The sequence below is a fragment of the Hipposideros armiger genome, unplaced genomic scaffold (genome assembly GCF_001890085.2).
Source record: "Hipposideros armiger isolate ML-2016 unplaced genomic scaffold, ASM189008v1 scaffold_13, whole genome shotgun sequence".
NCBI classification, from domain to species: Eukaryota; Metazoa; Chordata; class Mammalia; order Chiroptera; family Hipposideridae; genus Hipposideros; species Hipposideros armiger.
Window position 1 is genome coordinate 2,414,898 of NW_017731363.1, and position 23,484 is coordinate 2,438,381.

At 42.3% G+C, this 23,484-nt stretch overlaps 1 protein-coding gene across 8 annotated transcripts in view; it reads left to right on the forward strand.

Moving 5' to 3' along the window:
- The window catches only part of REPS2 (RALBP1 associated Eps domain containing 2), a 192,654-nt gene that overhangs the window by 98,658 nt on the left and 70,512 nt on the right, over positions 1 to 23,484 (forward strand). For 5 of the 8 annotated variants that reach the window (XM_019666608.1, XM_019666617.1, XM_019666675.1 and 2 more), the window contains 5 exons: positions 1,980 to 2,074; positions 7,570 to 7,639; positions 9,566 to 9,619; positions 14,065 to 14,110; positions 17,204 to 17,340. In XM_019666608.1, the coding sequence (XP_019522153.1) occupies positions 1,980 to 2,074; positions 7,570 to 7,639; positions 9,566 to 9,619; positions 14,065 to 14,110; positions 17,204 to 17,340 (402 nt within the window). The remainder of the gene's footprint in view (positions 1 to 1,979; positions 2,075 to 7,569; positions 7,640 to 9,565; positions 9,620 to 14,064; positions 14,111 to 17,203; positions 17,341 to 23,484) is intronic. The other 3 variants (XM_019666638.1, XM_019666648.1, XM_019666628.1) reach the window with 2 other exon arrangements.

The following is a 23,484-nucleotide window of genomic DNA, read 5'->3' on the forward strand; positions in this document are numbered from 1 at the left end:
TTGCTCTCATCACTCAGGAAATTCTAAGTGGTCTGGGAGCTGTGTGCCAGAAATGGGGACAAAGACCAAATATCTATTTCTTATTATCACAATATCACACATGACATTAACATTTTGATTCCTTTTTTTTTTAAAGATTTTTATTGGGGAATTGGGGGATGGGAACAGCGCTGGGGAATTGGGGGAAGGGGAACAGACAAGTTGCTGTCATTTTGTTCTTCAGTCTAGTTGTGGAGGACATTGCTTCACTGGCCCAAGTTGGCACCATCATTGCGCTCTTCCTGGTCGAGGCAGATCAGTCGCCGGCTTCTGGATGGCCGCTCACGGCTGCTGCTGGCCGCTCACGCTGGCTGCTGGCTACACACGGTAGCCCATGGCAACCCACTGCCACAGGGGCTGCAGCCTACGCCATCGCCGGCGACTTAAGGCAGCCCAGCTCCAGGTTGAGCTGTTGTTTCAGCATCTTAGCTGTAGAGGGCAATGTCACTGGCCCTCACATGTGGGATCTGAGCAGGGGCCCCCTGGCGTCCCAAGGCAGCTCTTTAACCACCGCGCCATTCAGCCGGCCCACATTTTGATTTCTTAATAGCTGGTATTGACAAGTTTGATTTGTAGCATCTGTTTATTGTCTACCCCAATCTGCTTTTCCTCTTTGGAATATCGACAAATTGTCTAGTTGTTGAGACATTTTTTTTCTTAATTTTTGACAAAGTGGTGATGTAAGGGGGAAATTTGGAAATCAGTAACATAATTAAACTTAGCTAGTTTGCAGTTTGATCCCCCCTGATATTCAGCTGTTTCCTCTTTGTTTCTCCCCTCACTGATTAACTGAAGAACTCTGTTTTGTTCCCTTTTTCAAGGCTACCCATACCTCATTAATCCATTTAATTAACAGAATCCTAACCTGGAAAGGGCAATTTCTTAATCCTCAGGAGCCCAGAAGCTGGAATACACATAAAGCCCCAGGCAGGAGTCCAGAGATAACGTTATCTTACAACAGACCAGCCCCCAGGAGGGATGTCAGCCTTCAGAGCTGCCTGACCAACTCCCCCTTTCCTTTGTTCTGCTGCTGCTTATGTTCCTGTAAAACCTTCTGACCGGGTCTAGCTAGAACCGGGGAGGTGGCCTTTGGACAGGAGTCCCCATCCTCCCAGAATGCCGGCATTCTGAACAAACCTGCTTTTCTTGCCACCAACCATGTCTCTTGATTTTTAACATTTGCAAGCGGCGGGCAGCCGGACCTTAGCACGGTATCAATGAAACAACCCACTTCTAAGAAATAGCGTGAGTGTTAAGTATTAGCTGACCAAGTAGCATGATTTTTCCTTATGCTGAGCCACCCAGCGACTCAACTGATACCTCCTGTCACTGTTCTGTTAGAAGAAACCTGTAAGGTGATTTTTATTTCCTCTCTTGTAAATCAGCAAGAACTTGTGCTCTTACTTTTGTTATTCTTGCTAACCAAAAGGAATGAGTACTCCATAAAGTTTTCGTGGGCACATAGCATTCATTATAAGATCTTGTCTGTTTCCAACAACAACAGCTAAGATGAAGTATTCCCTTACTTAATGTTTATAGGATTAAAACTATCACATAGCTACTACCATTTAAAAATTATGCTAGTAGCATCGTTAAAACTTAAGTATTGTGATAGTGATGGTTAATGTGGAAAATGACTGCTATGTTAACAGGACTGTTGGCAGCTTAAGTCCCTGCTCTTCCATTTATCAGCTATATGACCTTGAGTCAAACTTCACGTTTCCTCAGTTTCATCATGTGTAATATGGGGATGACAGAAGTTCCAAGTTGCCTGTATAAAGAACTTAAAATTCTACCTCAATGTGATTAGTGCCATAACGAGTATATAGGAATTCGCTGATTGTGTTGTTATATTTAACAAGCACAGAAAAGCTGATAGGAAATAGTGCCTGCTGTGACTATAATATGTATTGTTATGTTTTCCTTTTGTTTCTTCTTAGCTTTTCCCAAGCCCAAGCGGGAGTGTGCTTTATTTGATTCTTATTCCGAGTCAATGCCAGCAAACCAACAACCCCCTGACTTGAACCGGATGGAGGTAAAAATTTTCATATGATAATGAGTTAAGGATGTGTGTAGAATTAAATCTGTTAGCCTATGTTCTTTATAAACTGTGTAAAATCCACTTGTATGACATTCTCTTCATACTTAGTACTTTGAGGCTCAGCCTTTCAAATCTAGACACCAGCTAGATCTCTATCTATGTTTTTCTCCCTATAACTAGATTTGGGAAAACAAGTAGTCTTTTGACTTTATAGAGGTGAAATTGAGGTATAGCCAAACTAAGCCAGAAACATGCTCACCAAGTTATTTACTTTAATCAAGCTTTTGTTCCGAGGTAAACATTGTAAAAGTTGTATTTTTAGTAGCTGAGTATTAACAAGGTATAATGAAGCAGAACAGTTTTGAGAGGAGGTTTGAGAATTATATGCGTATATGAGGGCCCCAAACTGCTTTCCAAGCTGCCTTCTCCCTCAGGATTCTTAGCATTTGGACCAAATGAAGACTGAGTTGGGTGATTCCCAAGAGAAACCCGGAGAATTCCCACCATGGTGGGCCATTGATGTAGCGGCTTAGCCACGTGCCCGGTGGGCCTTCGGTATGCATCAATAAATAGGAGTTGTTATGGTTATTGTTAATTTCAGCACAGTCACCATCATCATCATCATCATTCATCATCGCTATGGTGACAACATAATATCTGCTGTTCCTGTCCTACAAAATCTGAAAATGTTTAATAAATGGAGGTTTATTCGTAGACTCCTGTTATAGTGCTCTGACCCTAGTTAAAACCATTACAAGATAATAGAAGTCCAAGGCAGGATACAGGGCCATTTCTTTCTTTTTTTTTTTTTTGAGTTTCCCTGCTTGTCTCATAATTTTTTAAAATTATTTTTTATTGTGAAATACACATTTTTTAGAATTAGTTACAGCTGTATAACACAGTGCAATAGTTATACTTTTTACCCCTTGAGGTCAGGGCCATTTCTTTAATATCACGTAACTGTGTGTGATTATTTACTCTTTCCCATGGAGCTCTCATGTCTATAGTCTGTGTTGTAGATGACATCCTGGCTCCTCTGTGAGTGAATCAAGCCTGCTTCTGCAGTGCTCCCTCTGATAACATCACTGTTGACCTTTCTGCTACTCTTTCTTTGAGTCGTAGCCTCCAGGTTACCCTCCTCAACATTTCTACTCATAGGAAAAAGATGTAAAGAAAAGTGATTTCAGGAGGAGTGATGATAGATGTGCTTTTGGAGTTTTGGCTTTTTAAATATCTTTTTCTGTGGAATGCATGTGATGGAGAAACAGATACAATATTTAGCCACTTTTGATGGCCCTCAGTCTACTCTTGGGCTGCTGGCAGTGTCTGGAGAGGTTTGTCTTTCAGGCCAGTCACCTCCATAACTCTCTCATGTAGTTGCCCTGGTTTTGTTTTGTTTTTTGCTATGGGTCCCTATTTTGCTATGCTTGTGCAAAATTTTGAGGTCGTTAGGTAATTTACTAAAAAAAAAAATCAAATTCTTCTTTCTAGATAAATGTTTTGTTCCAATTTGCTATGATATCAGATAGCCTTTGCCCTTCCAACAGAAACAAATAATGCTGTTTGTTTTTGTTTGTTTTTGGAGAAATTAATTACCTACACACGCGGACCAACCTATGTGCAGCTAGTTTTATATGTTTTTGTATCCTTTAGCTGGCTCCTTTGAGGGGGCAGGTTAAAAGCTACTTAGTCTTTGCTTTGCCTTGTACAAACGAGAAATCAAAAGAACAACAAAAAATCTTGCCCTACAAAACTTATTTTGTGGGGTGTAGTGCTTTTAGATAATGATGTAATAAACAAAATTCAGGGGTGAAATAATAAGGTTAATAGATGGTTTGGCCACTCAAACAGTATAGGTAAGATTTTAATAGCTAATGATTAAATATTTCATGTTCTTCTAAACTATTTTATTCGTTTTTCTTTCTGCCAACCTGTTGATCTCTCATGAACGCATGCATGGAGTTTAAATATTGGGTCGTCGAGAAAGTCCTGACGTATTTTTCTATGTTTTTCAATGCAAAAATGCATCATGACTTTCCCGACAACCCAATAGATCTTGGTACCAGCCCTGTGAGGGATGACTCCTATAGGTGTTTGTATTGTCAGTGAAGCTGTAGCTGCTCCAGGTCATGAGAAGTTTGCTCAGCAGTACATCCTTTTCTAAAGGCAGCAGAGTTGTAACCATGTTTCGTCAAGAATTAAAAATTCTAATTTCAGGTATACTCCTTAAACAGTGCTTCTTAGAGTACTAGATTTCTTTCTTTTGGAAACAGCTTTACTGAGATATAATTCATATACCATACTCATCTAAAGTATACAAGTCAGTGGTTTTTAGTATATTGAGTTGTGCAACCATCACTATAGTCTAATTTTAGAACATTTTTATTGCTCCCAAAAGAAAGCCTGTACTTATCAACAGTGGTTCACTATGTGCCCCTCTCCCCAGCCTCTGGTAGTCAGTCACTAATCTGTTTTCTGTCTCTGAATTTGCCTATTTTGAACATTTCATAGAAATAGAATCAGATCATATGTGGTCTTTTGTGACCAGCTTCTTTCACTTCGTATAATGTTTTAAAGTTCATCCATGGTGTAGCCTGTGTCAGTGCCTCATTTCTTTTAATTGCTGAATAGTATTCCATTGTATGGATGTGCCATATTTTGTCCTTGCTTCAGTTGGTTGGACGTTTAGGGCTGTTAGAAAAAAAATGCTGCTATGAACATTGATGTACAAGTTTTTGTGTGAAGATGTTTTCAATTTTCTTAGGTATATATCTAGTTGTGGAATTGTTGCGTGATATTATAGCTTGTGTTTAACTTTTAGAGGAACTACCAGACTGCTTTGCAAAGCAGCTGCACCATTTTATATTCCTCCACCAGCAATATGAGGGTTCCAGTTTCTCCCACCCTTGTAAACACCTGTTGTCTGTCGTTTTGATTTTAGCCATCCTAGTGGGAATGAAGTGGTATCTCACAGTTTTGATTTAAATTTCCTAATGACTAATGATGTTGAACATTTTTTCATGTGCTTATAGCCATTTGTGTATCTTCTTTGGTGAAATGTCTGTTTAGATCCTTTGTCTGTTTATAAATTGGGCTGTTGAGTTGTAAGTGTTCTTTATATATTCCCGAAATAAGTCCCTTATTAGGTAAATAATTTGCAGATATTTGCTCCTTCTTTTGTTTTTCTTTTCCCTTTCTTGAGAGTGTCCTTTGCAACACAAATGTTTATTTTGGTGAAGTTCAGTTTATCCATTTTTTCTCTTTGTTGCTTGTGCTTTTGGTGTCATGTCTAAGAAACAATTACCTAATATAAGGTCCTGAAGATTTACTCCTGTGTTTTCTTGTAAGAGTTTTATGTCTTACATTTAGGTCTTTGATGCATTTTGAGTTAATTTTTGTGTATGCTGTGAGGAAGAGATCCAACTTCATTCTTTTGTAGTGGATATTTAGTTATCTTAGCATCATTTATTGAAAAACCATTTTTTTCCTCATTGAATTGTTTTGCACCATTGTCGACGATCATTGACCATACATTAAGGGCTTATTTATGGTCTTTCAATTCTATCCCATCGATCTATATGTCATTATACTAGTACAACACTGTTGTGATTACTGTAACTTTGCAGTAAGTTTTGAAATCAGAAAGTGTGAGTCCTTCAACTTCGTTCTTCTTTTCCAAGAATATTTTCATTATTCTGGGTCCCTTGCATTTTCTTTTCTTTTAAAAGATTTTATTGGGGAATTGGGGAAGGGGAACAGCATTGCGGAATTGGGGAAAGGGAACAGACAAGTTGCTGTCCTTTTGTTCTTCAGTCTAGTTGTGGAGGATGTCGCTTCACTGGCCCATGTTGGTATTATCATTGTGCTCTTCCTGGGTGAGGCAGTCGTTCACTGGCCATTGGACGGCTGCTCACGGCAGCTCACGAAAGCTCACGCTAGCTGCCGGCCAGCCCCACTGCAGCCTAAGCCGTCCTGGCGACTCACGGCAGCCCAGCTCCAGGTCGAGCTGTTGTTCACCATCTTAGCTGTAGAGGGCACAGTGTCATTGGCCCTAATGCGGGATCTGAACCAGGGCCCAGCTGCTCAGAGCTGGTGCCCCAAGCCTACTCTTAACCAATGCACCACTTGACCGGGCCTCCCTTGCATTTTCATATGAAATTTAGGACCAACTAGTCAAATTCTGCAGAAAAGCAAGGATTGCATTGAAACTATAGATGAATTAGGGAGTATTGCCATCTTAACGACCTTTAGTCTTCTCACCTATGAGCATGGGATCTCTTTCCATTTATTTAGATTTTATTTTTTTAGCTGAGCCATCCTGCCACCTGTTGGCAGCTCAATGGCAGCTCAGCTCGGGCCCATGTGGAAATCGAACCAGCGACCCTGTTCTTCAGAGCTCGCACTCTTGAGCGATTGAGCCACTCGGCTGACCCTATTTATTTAGATTTTAAAAAATTTCTTTAAACTTTAAAAAAATTTCATTTTGTACATCGAGATACTTCATTGTAATGCCAAAAAGGCTTGTTAAATCCTAGATCTGGTTCCAACCAAGCAGTACTATAACTCCATTCTTTGGAACATTTTAGAAACAGAAATATTGCTTATCTCTCTGGGGTTGTTCATATTCCAAGAGGTAAACCAATTAACTGTTTGGAGCACCAGGTAACTACTTTCCTGCTTCCCTTACATTTTAAAATTTATCTTTATTTGATTTTTTGAATATGTTTAAAATAAAAAGAATACCAAAAAGTCATATATGACAAGTCCCCCCGTCCCTTTCCCCTGTCTACCCAGTCACCCTTCAATTTTTATCTTTCTAGAATTTATGTGCGTGTGTGTGTATTATATGAATATATATTATTCTTTAATCTTATCAGAAGCCTTGGCGAGCATGTTAATTGAGACTTTATAAGAAATACATTTATGGTAGATTTTCAACAGAATTTTAAACTAATCAGTACTCGATCAATTTGGGTATATGCCTTATTAGTATAAGTGAAGACTCTCTCCATAAGTGAGTTAGGAGAAAATTTTGTTGTGCTCATCATTAAAATTCTCTTATTCCATGACAAGCAGGCTGAATGCCTTCTGCATAACAGACCCTGGCAAACACCCACGTTATGGGGCCTCTTGTCAGAACCCCTCCCTGCTTGTGAAAAAGTACATAAGTATAGGTTTGTTCTTGATTGAATGGGCAAATGCTACACGATTCACTGGCCAGATCCAACACAGGATTCAGATGTAATGTGTGGTCTATACATATGTCTCCATCTGAATTGTTATTTTTTTCCTCTGTGCATATAAATTTTTCAATATAAATTAACATACCTCACTAAGAACCTAGAAAAAGGAAATAGTATTAAATGTCAGGGTTTACTGAAGACAGAAATATAGGCAAGATATATAGCTTTTAAAACATTTTCATCATATGTGCACATCACTTAATACCTATTCCAGTCTGTATAATTAATTTACTCTTCTTTTTTAAGAAGCTGTCTGTTAAAGACATGGCTGACTTTCCTGTTCCTACCCAAGATGTGACTGGTGATGACAAACAAGGTATGAAAAGAATGAATTTTTTCTCTTTGGAACATACTGCCTATGTTTCTTTATCCACTTCTCTTGGAATGGTTGGCTTCTAGAGCATATGAGGACAGTGCTCAGTATATGAACACATTTGGATAGATTAAGTAGTTCAAATTGTTGTCCCCAGACTATATTTCATGAAGTGGTAACAAGGTCTTGAGTATCAAAAGCCCCCCAACTCATTGGCTCCTTACTGCTGACCCTCAGGCTGTCCTGACACCTTACATTGGAATCTGGTCATACCGACTAGGAAATGACTGGAAGCTGAAAGAATTGAGAGCTTACCATGTTTCGTTGGCAGATGTGATCCCAGGATATCAATATAAATGCACATTTATACACAGGTCTAATCCATGAGGAAGGTATCTTCTGGACAGTTCCTGTCCCTGGGCTTTATGCATCAAGTGTGGGGGTGTGATGTAGAGCCCAGCAGCAATTTGCCTGTCTTCCTGGGTGGATGAAGGCAGTACAGAACAGTGTTCCAAGCACAGAGATGACGTGACCTGGGACTATCTAGAAGAGCAGGAGGAACGCTCCCCATCCCCCCAACCCCCGACTCCATCCTTCCGTATAATGCTTTACAATCTACCAGGTCCCCCTTCATACACTGTCTTACTCAGCCCTTACAAAACTGAATGGCGGCTGCTGTGTTTATCACCTGAAATTTAGAGATAAGTATAAACTGAAGTTCAGGCAGTATGAATCGTTTGCTTAGGAAGAAAGAGTGGGGATAAGAACCAAGATTTTCTAAATTTCAAGCCAACATTCCTTCTATTATCTGATATTGATTCACTACCTATGAATGAGAGAAGCTTATCTGAAGGGACTAAAAACCAGTGAAGCTATTTCAGGTTTTATTGTTGAGACCTGCCATTGATGCATCTTTGTACTGCAGTTAAACATGAAAAATAAGTTTTCCATTAGGAAACAATAGTTGCATGTGATCTGTTGAAATATTTGCTTAGGAGAGGCAGGCCGAACTGGCCATTGTCTGCAGCAGCCTGTACTCTGACCACTCTCTTTATTAGGAGACCATAGCCTTGACTGCACATTGCAACAACCAGGCCAGCTCTGCAATACTGAAGCCTGGGTTTCGGTCCTAGAGAGATTCGTTTTTTGTGTTTTTTTTTTAAAGATTTTTATTGGGGAATTGGGGGGATGGGAACAGCGCTGGCGAATTGGGGGAAGAGGAACAGACAAGCTGCTGTCGTTTTTGTTCTTCAGTCTAGCTGTGGAAGACATTGCTTCACTGGCCCAAGTTGGCACCATCATTGCACTCCTCCGGGTGAGGCCGATCAGTCGCCGGCTTCTGGACGGCCGCTCACTGCGGCTGCTGGCCGCTCACGCTGGCTGCTGGCTACACACGGTAGCCCATGGCAACCCACTGCCACAGGGGCTGCAGCTCACGCTGTCCTGCCGATTCATGGCATCCCAGCTCCAGGCTGAGCTGCTGCTCAGCATCCTAGCTGCAGAGGGCAGTGTCACTGGTCCTCATATGTGGGATCTAAACCGGGGCTCTCTGGCATCCCAAACCAGCTCTTAACCAACGCGCCACTCGGCCGGCCCCTAGAGAGATTCTGATGTCATTGGTCTGGATGTCAAGAATGAAAGGGGGAAATTTCTGATATTTCCTGGTAATACTCCTAGCCATGAAAGAGTCTGTCTCTGGAAAGTTGAAAATACCACTCTCTTCTCTTGGGAGAACCTATTTCCATACTTGAGGGCTTTGTTCTTTTACTAAGTGCTATGGCAACCTATAGAAGTTTGTAATACCGTTTTCGTAAATTATGACTAGAGTTTCTTTGTTTTAATGTAATGGTGCCACAGAAATAAAATGTTACGGTTTTCTCTCCCCCCCTCCCCCTTCTCTTTCTGTTCTTTAAAACCAAAAATTACTAGCTTCGAAAAGTACTACAGATGAAGCTTTGCCAAAGGACGTGTCTGATGATCCAGGTAGGAGAAAGCCATTTTAATATATTTGTATGTAATTCTAATGAAAAGAAAAACTAGTTTTAATGAGTACAAGATTGGTACATCCCTCATATTATTTTTGTTTCTCTCTAAATATTTGTCTTTTTTATTACAAGGAAACCTTTTTGCTTTTTTTTTTAACCCCTTCCTTTTTTCCAGGTATGAGAAGAGGGTGATTCTTCTTCAATTCTCAATTTAGATTTCACTGAAAGGATCACTCAGTTTGAATTGAGAGTCTCATTGTTAATAAGTGTAAAATTGAGAAGGCTTGGAGTTGAGAGGATTTCAACAAGCCATTGTGATTTTTGTGTAGAGTAAGGAGTTGATGGGTAGGTCAGTTGGAGGCCCACAGTTGAAATTTTCCATTTCCAAATAAAAAATGTCAAATATTTTCATTATACTTCATCATGAGGAAGGCAAGTAAATGTTGTTATACGTGGAGTGGATTCCAAGGAGAAAACGCAAAGTTGTGTCTGCCCTGGTTCTTGGAGAGTTGCACCTGGATCTGTGAACCGTGTCCATGGCTGAGCCTGTGTCCTCAGCTCTCTCAGTGGACTCGTCATAGAATCAAGATGAACCTAGTTAAAAACAAACTGGCTAGGGAAGGCCTTACAATCTGGAGCTTTGCTTATGAGGACATGAAAGAAGTTGCTGCTTTCTTTTTTCTCTCTCCTAATATTTAATAAGTAAATCATGTTTGTTTTGGTTAGCTAGCTATCATCCCAGGCTTATTTGTTTAAAGTTGGAACAAAGGAATCAATATAACATTGAGGCTTATGCTACAGTATAATATTTCCCAAACAGTAAGTTCATTCAAGGTTTAAAACAAGAGGGTTAGAAGGAGAGGAAGGAGAGGGGGCAGAGGAAGGAAGGGAGCGGGGGGGGGGAGAAACAGTGAGAGTGAGAGAGAATATGAATGAATATGAAAGAGAATATATGATTGATTGCAGTGATGAGGCTTAAGAATCTGTATTTTTAGGCACCGCCCCCCCCACAGGTGCTTCTCATGCCTGTTTTGGTAACCACTCTAGAAGGCACTGTTAAGAAGTAGAAAATTGTAGATGAGCCATGACTCCAAAAGTGTTAGGAATTTTCAAGCCTAGTTTTGGCTTTTGAAACTGATTCGGGCTGCTTCATGATAGAGGGAAACACTATTTGTGTAGGACCAATGCCTGAGGTAGGTTCTTTCCAACTCTTAATTTCTGGAGCTAAAGTAGATACATCCCCATTTTTGTAAACTTCATGTGATGATATTGGTAAAAGCCAGTTAAATTTAGAGTTAAATTGGTGCTTCTCCAGCAGCCTTTGTGGCTAATCACTCTTCTATGAGCATCACTAGTTCTCTGGGGCCTGCGCTTTAGCCATCACTGTTCACATTTCTTCATCGAGTAGGGCATGGTGTCTGTCCCCAGGCAGAACCTATCAGGGTGTGTTCCGCAATGCACCAAGTACATCTGAATTGCTTTCACATTCTGCCTGGGAGCATGCTATGTGGTTCCCGATTTGTTCTTCCCACTGCTGCCCCTTTCTGGAGTGGATATGAGGGAACCCCTCAGCTGAAAACGTGTTTAAAGCCACTTTTCCTGGGAAATGTTTGGATTGCTAGCCGGAGACACTGGACTTTCAAGGTGGAGGTTTCTATTGGGTTGTCGGGAAGTCATGATGCATTTTTGCATTGAAAAACATAGAAAAATACGTCACGACTTTCCCGACGACCCAATAATTCTCGATAGCCGTCTGTGCCATGTGGGCAGGTGACCTCAGTTGAGTTAGTGCCTTTTGGAGAATGAAACTTCAGGCTTGCCCTCTTACCCAGTTTCTGTTTCCTGGAAAGATGACATGCCTGCAGTAGTCTAAGAAGCTGGCATCCTTCTTCCCTCTTCCCAGCTGAATGAGAAGCGATGACCTGCCCACTGGCTTCTGCCTGGATTCCTTGCCATTTTTGCAGATACTCACATGCTCCAAGTGCTGAACCTGACTTTCAGGGGCTGGAGGCTGATGGAAGACTTAACTAGAATAGTGTTCTCCAGCTTTTTCGGATCGGAAACCTGTGGAGACTTACCCAGACCTACCTGTGATATGTTTTTGCAGGTGGGAGAAGAAGCACCTCCCTGCTTTGTTCTTCTGCAGTGGGCGGGAATAATGATGACAGTAATAATGGTGATGAAGATGATGGTGTGGCGGGTTACAGATGGGAGGGGACTTTGTTATTGGAATGGGGGTTTCCCTCGTTACCTATTTTTTCATATACCCTTACCTTTGTAATTGCTGAAAGTGTCCATATTAGTGGAGTCTAATAGATTTCTTAGCTAACATCACGTTCAAGCCTGAGTCAACAGAGCACACTGCACAATGGTGATCTTTTCCTTGATGTCTCTAGGTCATGCTGAGTGTATTAGGCCTGTTCGCCCTCACTGCCGTTGGTGATTCTACCTGCTGCTCCAATTGTCAGCTGTCACCACGTGGTCTTATGGGGTACAGCAGTTCTCTCCCTCCATTACCTGTTCCCACCTGCACCTTCTTTACTGTCCTAGGAGGAGCTAAATTTAGGAACCAGATTTTTAAGCCTGAAAAATGAGGATCCCCTATGTGAGTAATGTTTTGGAATTCTAAAGTACATTTAGTTTTCAGAATACCTTCACCTTCTTATCTCTCCCTGTGAGGGAGGAACAGGCCACATTTTTATTTTCTGCGTTCCATACGTGAGCAAACAGGTTCTGAGAGGCTAGTGAGTGTCGTGGCCAGAGGGAGCAGCCAAGCCTCAGGGCTCCTGGCCTGGCCTCTACTGCTCCTTCACACCCGTCACCCCATCTGTCTATCTCTCACCAGCAGGGCTCACCCAGCCTTCCACACCCAGTCCTCCCCTGGCCAAAACACAAAGATAATGGCAATTGACAAAGGAATTAACAGTCACCACGGTCTGGTTTGGGGAACAGTATTTTCACATGGCCGAGACTTCTCCTACCTACATCTTGCTGGAAAGCAGTGGGGCCTGAGGGAGAACAGGGGCACGGAGCCCCCTGTGGGCAGCCTGCTGGGAGGGCGGTCCCCAGCTCTGTGGTGAGTCCGGCCACACTGTCCACCCAGCCCCCTGGCAGCCAGCTTGGCTGGAGGAGAGCCACCCCTTAGGCAGCTTTCCTTTGCTACCTGTGGTTTGTAGGATGCAGAGGTAGTTTGCCATGCTAATGGCCAAGATGGGGCTCAGAGTTTTCAGGCTGCCCACGCTTTTCAGGACTGGCAGCCTTTTAGTGGTTTTGAGTTGAAAGATGTCTGTGTTCTCACTACTACAAGCCAACATGCTTAGGTTGGGAGAAATGCTTCGTTTTGGCAGCCGACCGTATGGAAGGGCATGTCTATTGCCAGTTCGCTTTGTGCCTTGTTAGCACTTCGGCTCCCCTTTCGCCCTGCTTATCTAGCCCAAGGATTTTAATGATCATCGTAAATCCCGGCTGCTTCATACCAAGGAGGGTTTTCTCTTTGGAGCAACGTGAAAGAGGAGGGGCTGGTGCAGTGAGACATTTTCTTTCTGGAAGGATTTGTGCAAACAATATATACTCTATTCTCCTTGTTCCTAGTTAGCAGTGCTTTTTCTATGAATTTTTATGACATTTCATGGTGAAAATTTTGCAGTGTTTGCAAAACCTCAGCATAGCTAGTGGTTTCCAAACTTGTCTTCCATAGAAGATTGAAAACATAGAAAGAGGATTAATGTTTTTGTAAATGTTTCTAATTACTCCCAACAAGTTGTGATGGGAAAGTAGGCGTTAGGGGCATTGCTCGTAAGCAAGTTAGTTTGTGACTGAAATTTGAGAAGGAAAAGTTGTATGGCTGACAAAATATTTGAATGATTTCACTCCATAGTATCCTCTATACAACTTGGTCACTGAGACAGGGGGACACAAGAACATTTTCTTTTCGGAAAAGCTGCATAGCTCATTGCAACTTCCTTGTGGGAGCTCTGATTTCTTGTGGTCATGCTGCTCTGGTAGTGTATTTTAAGAAAACCTTCACATGTAGCCCAGTGGATTTCTTCCTAGCCTTCAAGGGTTCAAAATCTTTTACTAGGCTATCATGCTACACCAAGAAACCCTCAAGTCTGAACCCGTCATTATATAAACAGATAACCCCATGAGAAGGTTATCTTTCTAGAGTGGAATTTCCTCATTAATCAACCTCGATCTGAGAATGGCTTCTTACTGTTCTGATGAAAGGAAAATGTTGGCTTTTCTCTCCTTTTCATTGTGCCTCTAGCTTTAGAAATAAAATTACAAAATCATGAAACTGTGGAAGTGGTCAAGCTCTCCACGTGGACACCTGTACCTCCTGTTGACCTGTTGATGTGTTCTGTACTAGCCCAAGGGCAGCATATAAACCTGTTTAACCGCAGAAATGAAACCCAAGCAAACAACAACTAATCTTTGTTTCAGCCACTCCTAAGGATTCCAGCAGTCTCAAAGCAAGACCGAGATCCAGGTAGAGTTTGTTTCATTTCTGCTTTGATGCCCTTTGTGCCCTCTCCCGGACTAGAACTAACCCACCCAACCCACAATCTCCTTTTCCTTTCGATTTGAAGCTTAGGATATGGGTGAGTTTACTTGTCATGGGGGGCCGAACTGGTGCTGCCGGGGAGACTCTTAGCTTCTGTGTTTATCAGTCTGAAAGATGGTGGCTGCTGCTCTCTGGTCACCTGCCATGAAGAAGTGGCTTGTGTGACATGCCCCAGTGGTTGCAGGGTGATAATGAATAGGGGGAAGTAGCTTCGGAAAGAAGGAAATACGGTTAAAAGGTAACTGTCACTGATATTTACTATCCTGGTGAGGCGAACGCCGGAAAGTACAAAGTTGGGGGTACGATCTAGAGAACAAAATCTAGGGAACAAACATGCATATGGTGATTTCAGTGAGGCGCGACGCCTCGGGTAAGCAGTGCTTGTGGTCTGCTCCATCCTGCCTTAGAGCCTCTCTTCTCGGCTTCACAGTTTTGAAATCATTAGAGACTAGCAGAGCAGGGAGATCCAGTGAGGCAGATCTGTGGTTGGCATCAAACATCAGAAGGGAGGAGTGAGGAGAAATTACAGAAACACTAATAGACCATCAAGAGGGAAGAAGGTATGGGGACCGCTTGTCACCAGTAGATTGCAGTGTAAGGCAGGACACTGTGTGTCCTTTCCAGGTTGTGCTTTGGCTCTTAGTGGCTTTGTCCCTCCTTTTGCTACTAGACGCATTCCCGAAAAAGTGAATTTAAATCTGATCACATTCTATAGGCTTGAGATACTGACATTTAAGGAAATCTTGTCTCTTAGTTTATCTTTTATGTCTGAATTTTCCAAACTGGGGTTTTGTTTCCTTGTTTATAGAAGGTACAAATGTCTATATTCATATTTTTAAAATCAACAGATACAGTAATTCATTTTGGTAGGAAAGAAAGGTATAGGCATTATTTCTCTCTATGGTTATCACATTTACTCTTTTTAAAAAAAGTATGGTGGATCTTTTACACATTAGTCTGTACTGGCTTTAGGATGTAGGTATAGAAACATTCGTCTGCCCTCATGGTAGGAAAAACCTTTGAATTGCAGAAATCTACTTATGTGCACTATGCTAGCTGTAAATTGTACCTCACAGGTTTCACTTCTGCTGACTTCCTGTCTCTCCCAAAGTGAGTGAAATTACAAAATCTCATAGTCACATTTTCTGTTACTAATATCACTGGCTAAATTTTATATTTTATTCTTTTAGGGATTGGTCTGCTGGTCTAATTTGGATGTTTATGTTTTCACTACTCCCAACTGGGTCTTTATTGAGACCAAGAGAATCAATTCATTTTTTATCCTCCTTTTTAGAATAATAATACAGCTTTGTACAAATGTAAGGGCAAGAGGTAAAACCACCATTCTGACACTACTGCACTCGTCATTTTGTTGATTCCCTGCTAATTGTATTTTAATTGGTTGCAGTCATAGTTTTTCAGTATCACTTATTTGATATTCAGTTAACTTTCCAAAATATAAATACACAGGCTATATATGGAAATAAAATGGAATGAGCTCTGTCGAATGGGATAGTGTGCTTAACTGTGTGTATATATGCCCACACATTATTGATATACATACACAATCTTTTGTCTTTCTTAAGTGAAAAATGTCACTAAAGCTATATTTGGCACACAAAGTTTTAAAATTTCTAGCTAGGGCCTCTAATTTCCTTTTTTAATCAAGCATTCCCATTTGAAAACTTTGTTGTCCTTTCTTATCACTTCCCTTTTATTCTGGTTGAAAGTGTTGGAGCATTCTTCCTGCTAGTTCCTACATGCCTTTGCCTTCCCGGTCTCACCACTTATGTTACAGGGACCACCCCAGAGCACGTCACATGCCATTACAGTGGCTTTATTAAAGATTGCAACCTTGCATGGCAGACAAATCTCTCGACTACCACCAAGAAACCTTGAGGAATTATTCAGGAAAATGAAAACTCGTGGTCAAAACCAGCATTAGCAAGAACTGAAGCTGCTGAATAGAAATGGATAGATTCTAATTTCAGAAGGGCCACTCTAATAGCTAAATACTAAAGACAGTTTTCTGAGGTTAATTTGGCTCTCGGACATATTCAGACTCAAAGGTCATTTTCTCCTTTGACACGCACTTAGCCAAGAAGTTGAATGGAACAGATGCATACATCCACTTCTTAGCAAATCATACTGGGAACTTGTTCCACAAACCTATTTCTAAGCAATAGACGAGTTGAATTAACTCAGAAAATAAGTAGCCTGTAATAAATGGTCTAGCCGCTACCACCAAAACATTTCTTCCCTGGCTCATAGGCAGTATTGGAACATTTTAAAAATGGTATTTAGAAGCAAAGAGACCAGAGTTCAAATCGAACCTATGTAACTTCCTAGCTGTGTGACCTTAGGCAAGTTGTGTAGTTCATTTTTCGTTAAGTGTCATTATTGGAGTTAGAATCTTAGAAATTGGCTAAGTAGCTACTGCCTTGTCGCAGATTGAGGGAGGAGGTTAAGAGGAGGCCTTGGGTTTGAAAATTGCCCCAAACCCGCATTTCTTATGGTAAGATGACCTGATTGATGTGTGTTCTCCTCTTCTGACTTGTCATTTGTGGAATAGTCCCTTGAACGTTTGATTCTTACTCTCAGCTTATCTGTCCCAACTCCATGTGTGCCTGTCATCGCATTTGCATGTAAACAGGAGGAATATTGTGCTATCAGTTTATACCAGGGAGCCCTTCCGTTAAAATATGCAAGTACCTAAGCGGAAGGGTTTACATGCTATTCTTATTAACAGTTCCCATAGAAACGGATTTGAATTTCCAGAAAGCTTTTCCTTTTGGGTAAATTTAGGTCTAAGGTATAATAAAAGCAAAGAGGTTAGAAAAGATTCTGATTCATGGCTGGGGGTTTGGGCAGTTATTGCAGATAGGGACATGTAGGGGACAGTAGAATCCACGGTTGCTTGCAGTAGCTTTGACTTTTGTGGGTATTTTCCATTTCAACCCAACTTCAGAGCGTAAAGCTTTCCTGTCTCCCTTCTGACCTTCCCTTATTTTGCTGCAGATCTTACTCTAGCACCTCCATAGAAGAGGCCATGAAAAGAGGCGAGGACCCACCCACCCCGCCACCGCGGCCACAGAAAACCCATTCCAGAGCCTCCTCCTTGGATCTGAATAAAGTCTTCCAGCCCAGTGTGCCAGGTGAAGTGCCCCAGCTCTGCACCCCAGCCCTTCCCTTCCCTGTTGGAGTCAGTGGATGGGTGTCTGCCACAGAGGCCTTTGTGAGCCCAGGAAACGAGCAGAGCTGGCTGTTTCCCACCCCAGGAAGGTCTACACACTGCTGTGGGAATCTGGGGAGGGAAAGCAGTTCTAGGCAAATAGCTATCACATGTGCCTGGAACCTTGCCCACACTTGCTCTGGATCAGGAATAATGAAATTGTACTAAGAGGATAAAAATGCTTCAGCCCCAGACAGCCCACTGAGTGCGTGGCTGGGGTCTTGTTCTCTGCATCCTGGTAATTTGTATACAAGATTGCTGTCTGTCATTTCCTCAGATGCTTCTGCGGTTCTGTGAAAGACCTGGGTGATCAGTGTCTCGTCAGAATTTCCTGTGTTTTATCCTTGTGGCGAAGAGCCTGTGTCCTGTAGGGTTTCATGCTGAGGGGGCTCTGCTTTCTCATGTGACTGATGGTTAGGTGGTTGGTGGTGGGGTTAGGACAAGGGCGCCTGCAGGTGGCTGCTCTGGGGCTTTGGGGGCTGGAACTCTCAGGGAGTGTGGTTGGTGAGGTGTCAGAGGGGCCTGTCTGCTCCGCTGGCTCCCTGTAAAGTCAGGGATGTCCACAGAGGGGCCTACGGAAGGGCAGATGAGAACCTTGCCTTTGCTTTAACGAAGGTGCTAGGATACAGCGCTGTCCCAAGTGTTATCTGGGGAGCAGCAAGGGTCTTTCCACTGGTAGGCAAGCTATACATACAGTGATTTCCTGGAACTTTCTATATCTGTGTGCATTTTAAATCAAGCCAACCTCAGATGCTAGTGATTTCCAGATGATTATCTTTTCTAAAGCAAGAAAAGAGTCTTTGGCTCACACATTAGCATGACCCCTGTGTCCCGGCAGAGCTCAGCATGTTTTATTTGTTCTAATAAAGTACTCTCTTCACAGTAAAGTTATAGAATGTTTTTTTAATATATGAGAATCTGGAGCGCTCTATGAAATTTGATTCTCTGCCATGAGTTCATCAGATAAAAATTTGCCTTGAATTTTCCCGCATACTTTGATCCAAATTCTGGTATAATTTCATAGTGACCGGTATTTGGGATGGGAGTAGCTATGGATGATGATGCTATAAAAATCTCACATGGCTGGCGGATTATGACCTAGAAGATTTTTCGATGGATGCAAGAAGATTCACACAATCTGGGCAGCTATCTCAGTACATTTTTCTTGCAAGGAGAGAGGCTGGAAACTTGCAAGTATCTCTCGGGCTGTGTCAGTACAGGGAGTGTGAGCTGTGTTGAGAATGGATGTGCTGTGGCTTTTATGACACTGCAGCGCAGAGTGGAAGAGGCAAGACTGCTCTCAGAGTCCAGCTCAGCTGCTTGTGAACTGATTTTCAGCAAATGGCGTAATCTTTGTGCATCTGAGATCGCTAATCTGTCAAATAGGGCCAATACTCCATGGAGTTGGTGGGGTTTGGTGAGATAATAAACACAGTCCAAACAGCGCCATGTTTGGCCCGTAGGTGCTCATTCCCACAGCAGACTGATGAGGGAGGGAGCCTGAGGACAGAGCCCCCGGCCCCTTGTGACCACCAGTGGGACAGTTCTGTGATATGTTCCCCACTGTTCCTCGGAGGGTTTGCAGCGGTTACCACCAGTTGCCTGCTGTAGCACTCCATTCATTAACACACCCTCTCTTGGCTTCCTTCCCTCCTGCTTTGCCTCACTTTCCCCATGCCCGAATAAAAGACCTGTTCCCCAGTCCCTGTGTTAGGGGTTGCTTTTGGGAGAACCTGAATTAAGACAGCTTTTTACATCTCCACTGTTGATGTGACTGAGAGAGAAGTATTTTGGTTTGATAAATGTCCCAGGAACAGCTAAGCGGGTGACATCTATATTTATAGCCTACCTCCATTGTCTTTCCAGTACAGGTTTACTCAAATGACATTTTAACGAGCACTTGAAATTGATCACATGTGAGCAGCACGTCTGCAGTATGAAAAGCAGGTGGAACCATTGCATCTGCTTAATTCGTTTCCATGTTGATTAATTCTCATAGGAAAGGACAAAGGTCTAAGTTCTGTAGAATTGTAGTGTGTTGCATCTTGGGAGAAATTGCTTACTGAAATCCTGACAGGCTAGGAAAGCATGAAGAGGACTATAAACCTCAGAATAGTGCACCCAGTGAGAGCCGTGATACCCATGTAGTAACCCCTCGGCTGCACTTGTCTTTGGGTGTCACTATTTATAAACTCGGCCACACTATGTTTGCTGTCCTGTATCCGGAGCGTCCCAGTGAACTGTCTTTCCATTTCCTAACAGAGAGCTGCATTGTTCTTTTAGTGCCGTGTGCCACGGAAGTACCATAGTTGGTGCACTGATGGAGACTTGCTTCTTGCCCTGCGTCCGCTCCTAGTCTTCTGTTCTTCCCCACAGTTCTCTCTCACCTCACACACTACTCCTGGCGCACGCTCTTCTTGCTCCTTTCTCACGCAGCCCTCTGTAAGCCTCTCTTCCCCCTTTCCCCCTCCTCACACCCCTCTGTGCTCCATCCTGCTCCCCTCTCCTCCCCTTCCCTGTCTGTTTCTCTTCTCTCCTCCCTCCTCCCCCGCTCCCCAACCACAGGCCCTGGGCTTCTTTCCCATGCTCCCCCACCTACCTGACTTTGCCCTCACATCATAAACAAGGCAGAGGTTTTTATGGTCTTTGTATCCCTACCTTTCTTTCCTTATCTACTTATTTTCTCGGGCCGAATCTTGCACATTGGAGTTGCTGAGTCAGAGGCCATAGACGCCTGAAGTCTAGATATTTGTTGCTAAACTATGCTGCAGAAAACTTGGACCTACCAGCTTCCCCTACAGCCAACATTGTCTGAGAGTGTTTCCTCGCACTCTCATCAATACTGGTTAATGTTCATCTTTTCAATGTTATCAATCTGATAGGCAGACGTTTGTATTTCTTTGATTCCTAGTGAGACGGAACATCTTTTCATATCATCATTGGACATTGGTGTTCTTTTTGTGAATTGCCTGCTCAGAAGCCTCGCTCAGCTTCTGTTGCTACATCTTTTTGCCTATCCACGGGGACCACTTGTCACCTCTTCACTTTTCCTACAAGGTTGTGGACCAGCCTTCTCCGAAGCACTTGGGAGTATGAGGGTGGCCATGAGGAAGAAAACCTAACCTGCTCCTTCACTGGGTCCGTGTCCTTCCAGCCCCCAGTACTCTACCTTTCTGCCAACTTTATCACCTAAGACAGACTCTACTGGGGCAACGCTGTTTATAACAACAGAAGAATAAGGAAAGGTAAAGAAAAGAGAGGAGAGAATGTACAGTGAAACAAGATGTGGACCTGAGTTGAAAGGGAAAGATAAAATGAAGCTAATGCTTTAAAAAATGAGAATCACAGGATTGTGAAAAGCAGAGTGAATGAGACTAAATTGCTGAATCAGAGTTGGTGTAGGATTTGGATAGGATTTAAGGAAATAGTTTAGAAATGAGTGCCACTAATGCCTTCAAATTTATGAAGACAGGTAACATGCTTGGAGAAGAACAAGGGATGATTTAGAATGGAAGTCGATAAAAATGAACAAGGTCAACTCTGGCAGTGGGGGACCATTGGCTTTAACTTTGATGTCTGTAGAGAGAGTGTGAACATGTGATTTACAGGAGTCTAGATGATCCCAGGGCTGTAGGTAGGTGCTGGCATTACACTGAAAGCATGTGTTTTCCTAGGGAGACGTTCATATAGCATCACTGTGTGTGAAAGGATCACCTTTGTGATAGCAGATCCAGGTCGTGGAACCATCCTCTCTGTTCCACACAGCTGCTGTGTGTGAGAGCAAATGACAATGTGCATGATGGTTTAAGTCAGTAATTACGTAAGCAGACAAAATCCAGAGGCATCTAACCCAGGACTTGCTCACCGATGTTTAGATTTTAGAGCTCTGTACTTATAGCCACGAAACATTTCACTACTGAAGTTCCTGTAAGAAAAGTCATACTATCCAAGCAATCCTTTTTTTTTTCATGTTTTAAATTGACTTTATTTTTTAAGAGCATTTTTTAGGTTCACAGCAAAATTTGGGGAAAGGTACAGAGATTTTTCCTGTGTACCCCCGGCGCATTTCCCGTGATCAACATCCCCACTGTTTAGCATAATACCCTCTAGGTCCATCCATGTTTTCGCAATGATAAGATTTTATTCTTTTTTTATGGCAGAGTAATATTCCATTGTATAAATGTACCACAATTTCTTTATCCAGTTGTGTTTTGATGGGCATTTTGTTTGTTTCCATATCTTGGCTATTGTAAGTAGCGCTGCAGTGAACACAGGGGTCCACATATCTTTTCGAATTAGTGTTTTGGATTTTTTTGGATAAATACCCAGGAGTGGAATGTTACAATTGATGAACCTGCATTGACACATCATAGTGACTCAAAGCCCATGGTTTACATTATGGTTCCCTGTTGGTATTAAACATTCTATGAGTTTGGGCAAATGTATAATAACATGTATCCATTATTTATAATACCATACAGAGTATTTTCACTGCCCTAAACATCCTCTGTGCTCCACCTCTGTGCTTTATCCCTTCCTCTTACCCCCCCAACCCCTGGCAACCACTGATCTTTTTATTGTCACCATAGTTTTACCTTTTTCAGAATGTCATATAGTAGTTGGAATCATACAATATGTAGTCATTTCAGATTAGCTTCTCTCACTTAGTAATATGCATTTAAGTTTCCTCCATGTCTTTTCATGGCTTGATAGCTCATTTCTTTTTAGCACTGAATAATATTCCATTGTCTGGATGGACCACGTTTATTCATTCACTTACTGATGGACCTCTTGGTTGCTTCCAAGTTTTGGCAAGGATGTGGTGCAACAGTAACTCTTCATTCATCGTTGGTGGGAATGCGAAATGGCCCAGCCACTTTGGATGACAGTTTGCAGTTTCTTACAAAACTGAACATACTCTTACAATATGATCCAGCAGTCTTGCTCCTTGGTATTTACCCAATGGAATCGAAAACTTATGTCCACACATAAAATGTGCACATGGATGTTTATAGCAGTTTTAGTCATAATTGCCAGAACTTGGAAGGCAGTGCTTTTTAGACCATAACCTCCTTTTCCTCATTGAAACTGTTGTTTTCATAAGGTAATTTTTTTTCGTAAAAGGGTTTCTTTCTGTTCCACTGTGTAGCATGGGAACTCCCCTCCTTCCACTTTTGACACTGACCCGCCCCTTGCAAAGCCATGCCTAAGCTTTGCAGCCCAAGGTTTCCATGGTGATGGTCAGCTGCCTCAGTGCTGCCTCTGCTACAGCAGCCCTGTTCCAGTCATTGAGCATCCACCGGGTAGAAGACAGACATAGGGTGGAGGGGATACAGCTCTCCTTCTAAAGCTTCAGACCAGGAACCCTCACCATGTCCATTCACATCTAACTGTGGAGACCTAGCCCCATGGCTAGCCAGCTGCCAGGCAGCTAAGATTGGAGTTTCTGGCAGGGGAGCCATTTCCCAGTGACACCCTCTTACTGTAAAAGGTGAGAGTATATGTTGGTAGACAGCTCTCTCCACCACTTTCCATATGGCCAAATATATTGAGATCCACATGCTAAAACCACTGTGATGGCTGAACAAAACACATCCATGGATAGTATCTGTGCATGGATAGCTCATGTCTTATCTGTGCTTTAGACTGTGATAATAACAATTCCGTGGATAATAAATTACAGTATATCCATGTCGTAGAATCCTATGAAGCCATTAAAAAGAACAAGGTATGTGTACTAAGTGGAGAACTGTCTGAGATACATTAAGTGAAAAAGGCATGCTGCGGAATATGATGTACTCGTATGTTCTTAAATGTATTGACAGTTTCTGGAAAGATACTTAAGAAACTAATAACAGTGGTTGCCTCTGAGGAAGAGAACAGGATGCCTGGGGACAGGAGTGAGAGAAACTTCCTTTTCATTGAATACCATTTGTATCTTTTAAATTTTGCCTCATGTACAGATATTACCTATTACAAAAAATTTACTTTTCACTCTATAGCTGCAATGACCAGATGGTACCTGAGAGTACGAGATGTTCTTCCCTGCTGAGTTTACCTGTCTGAA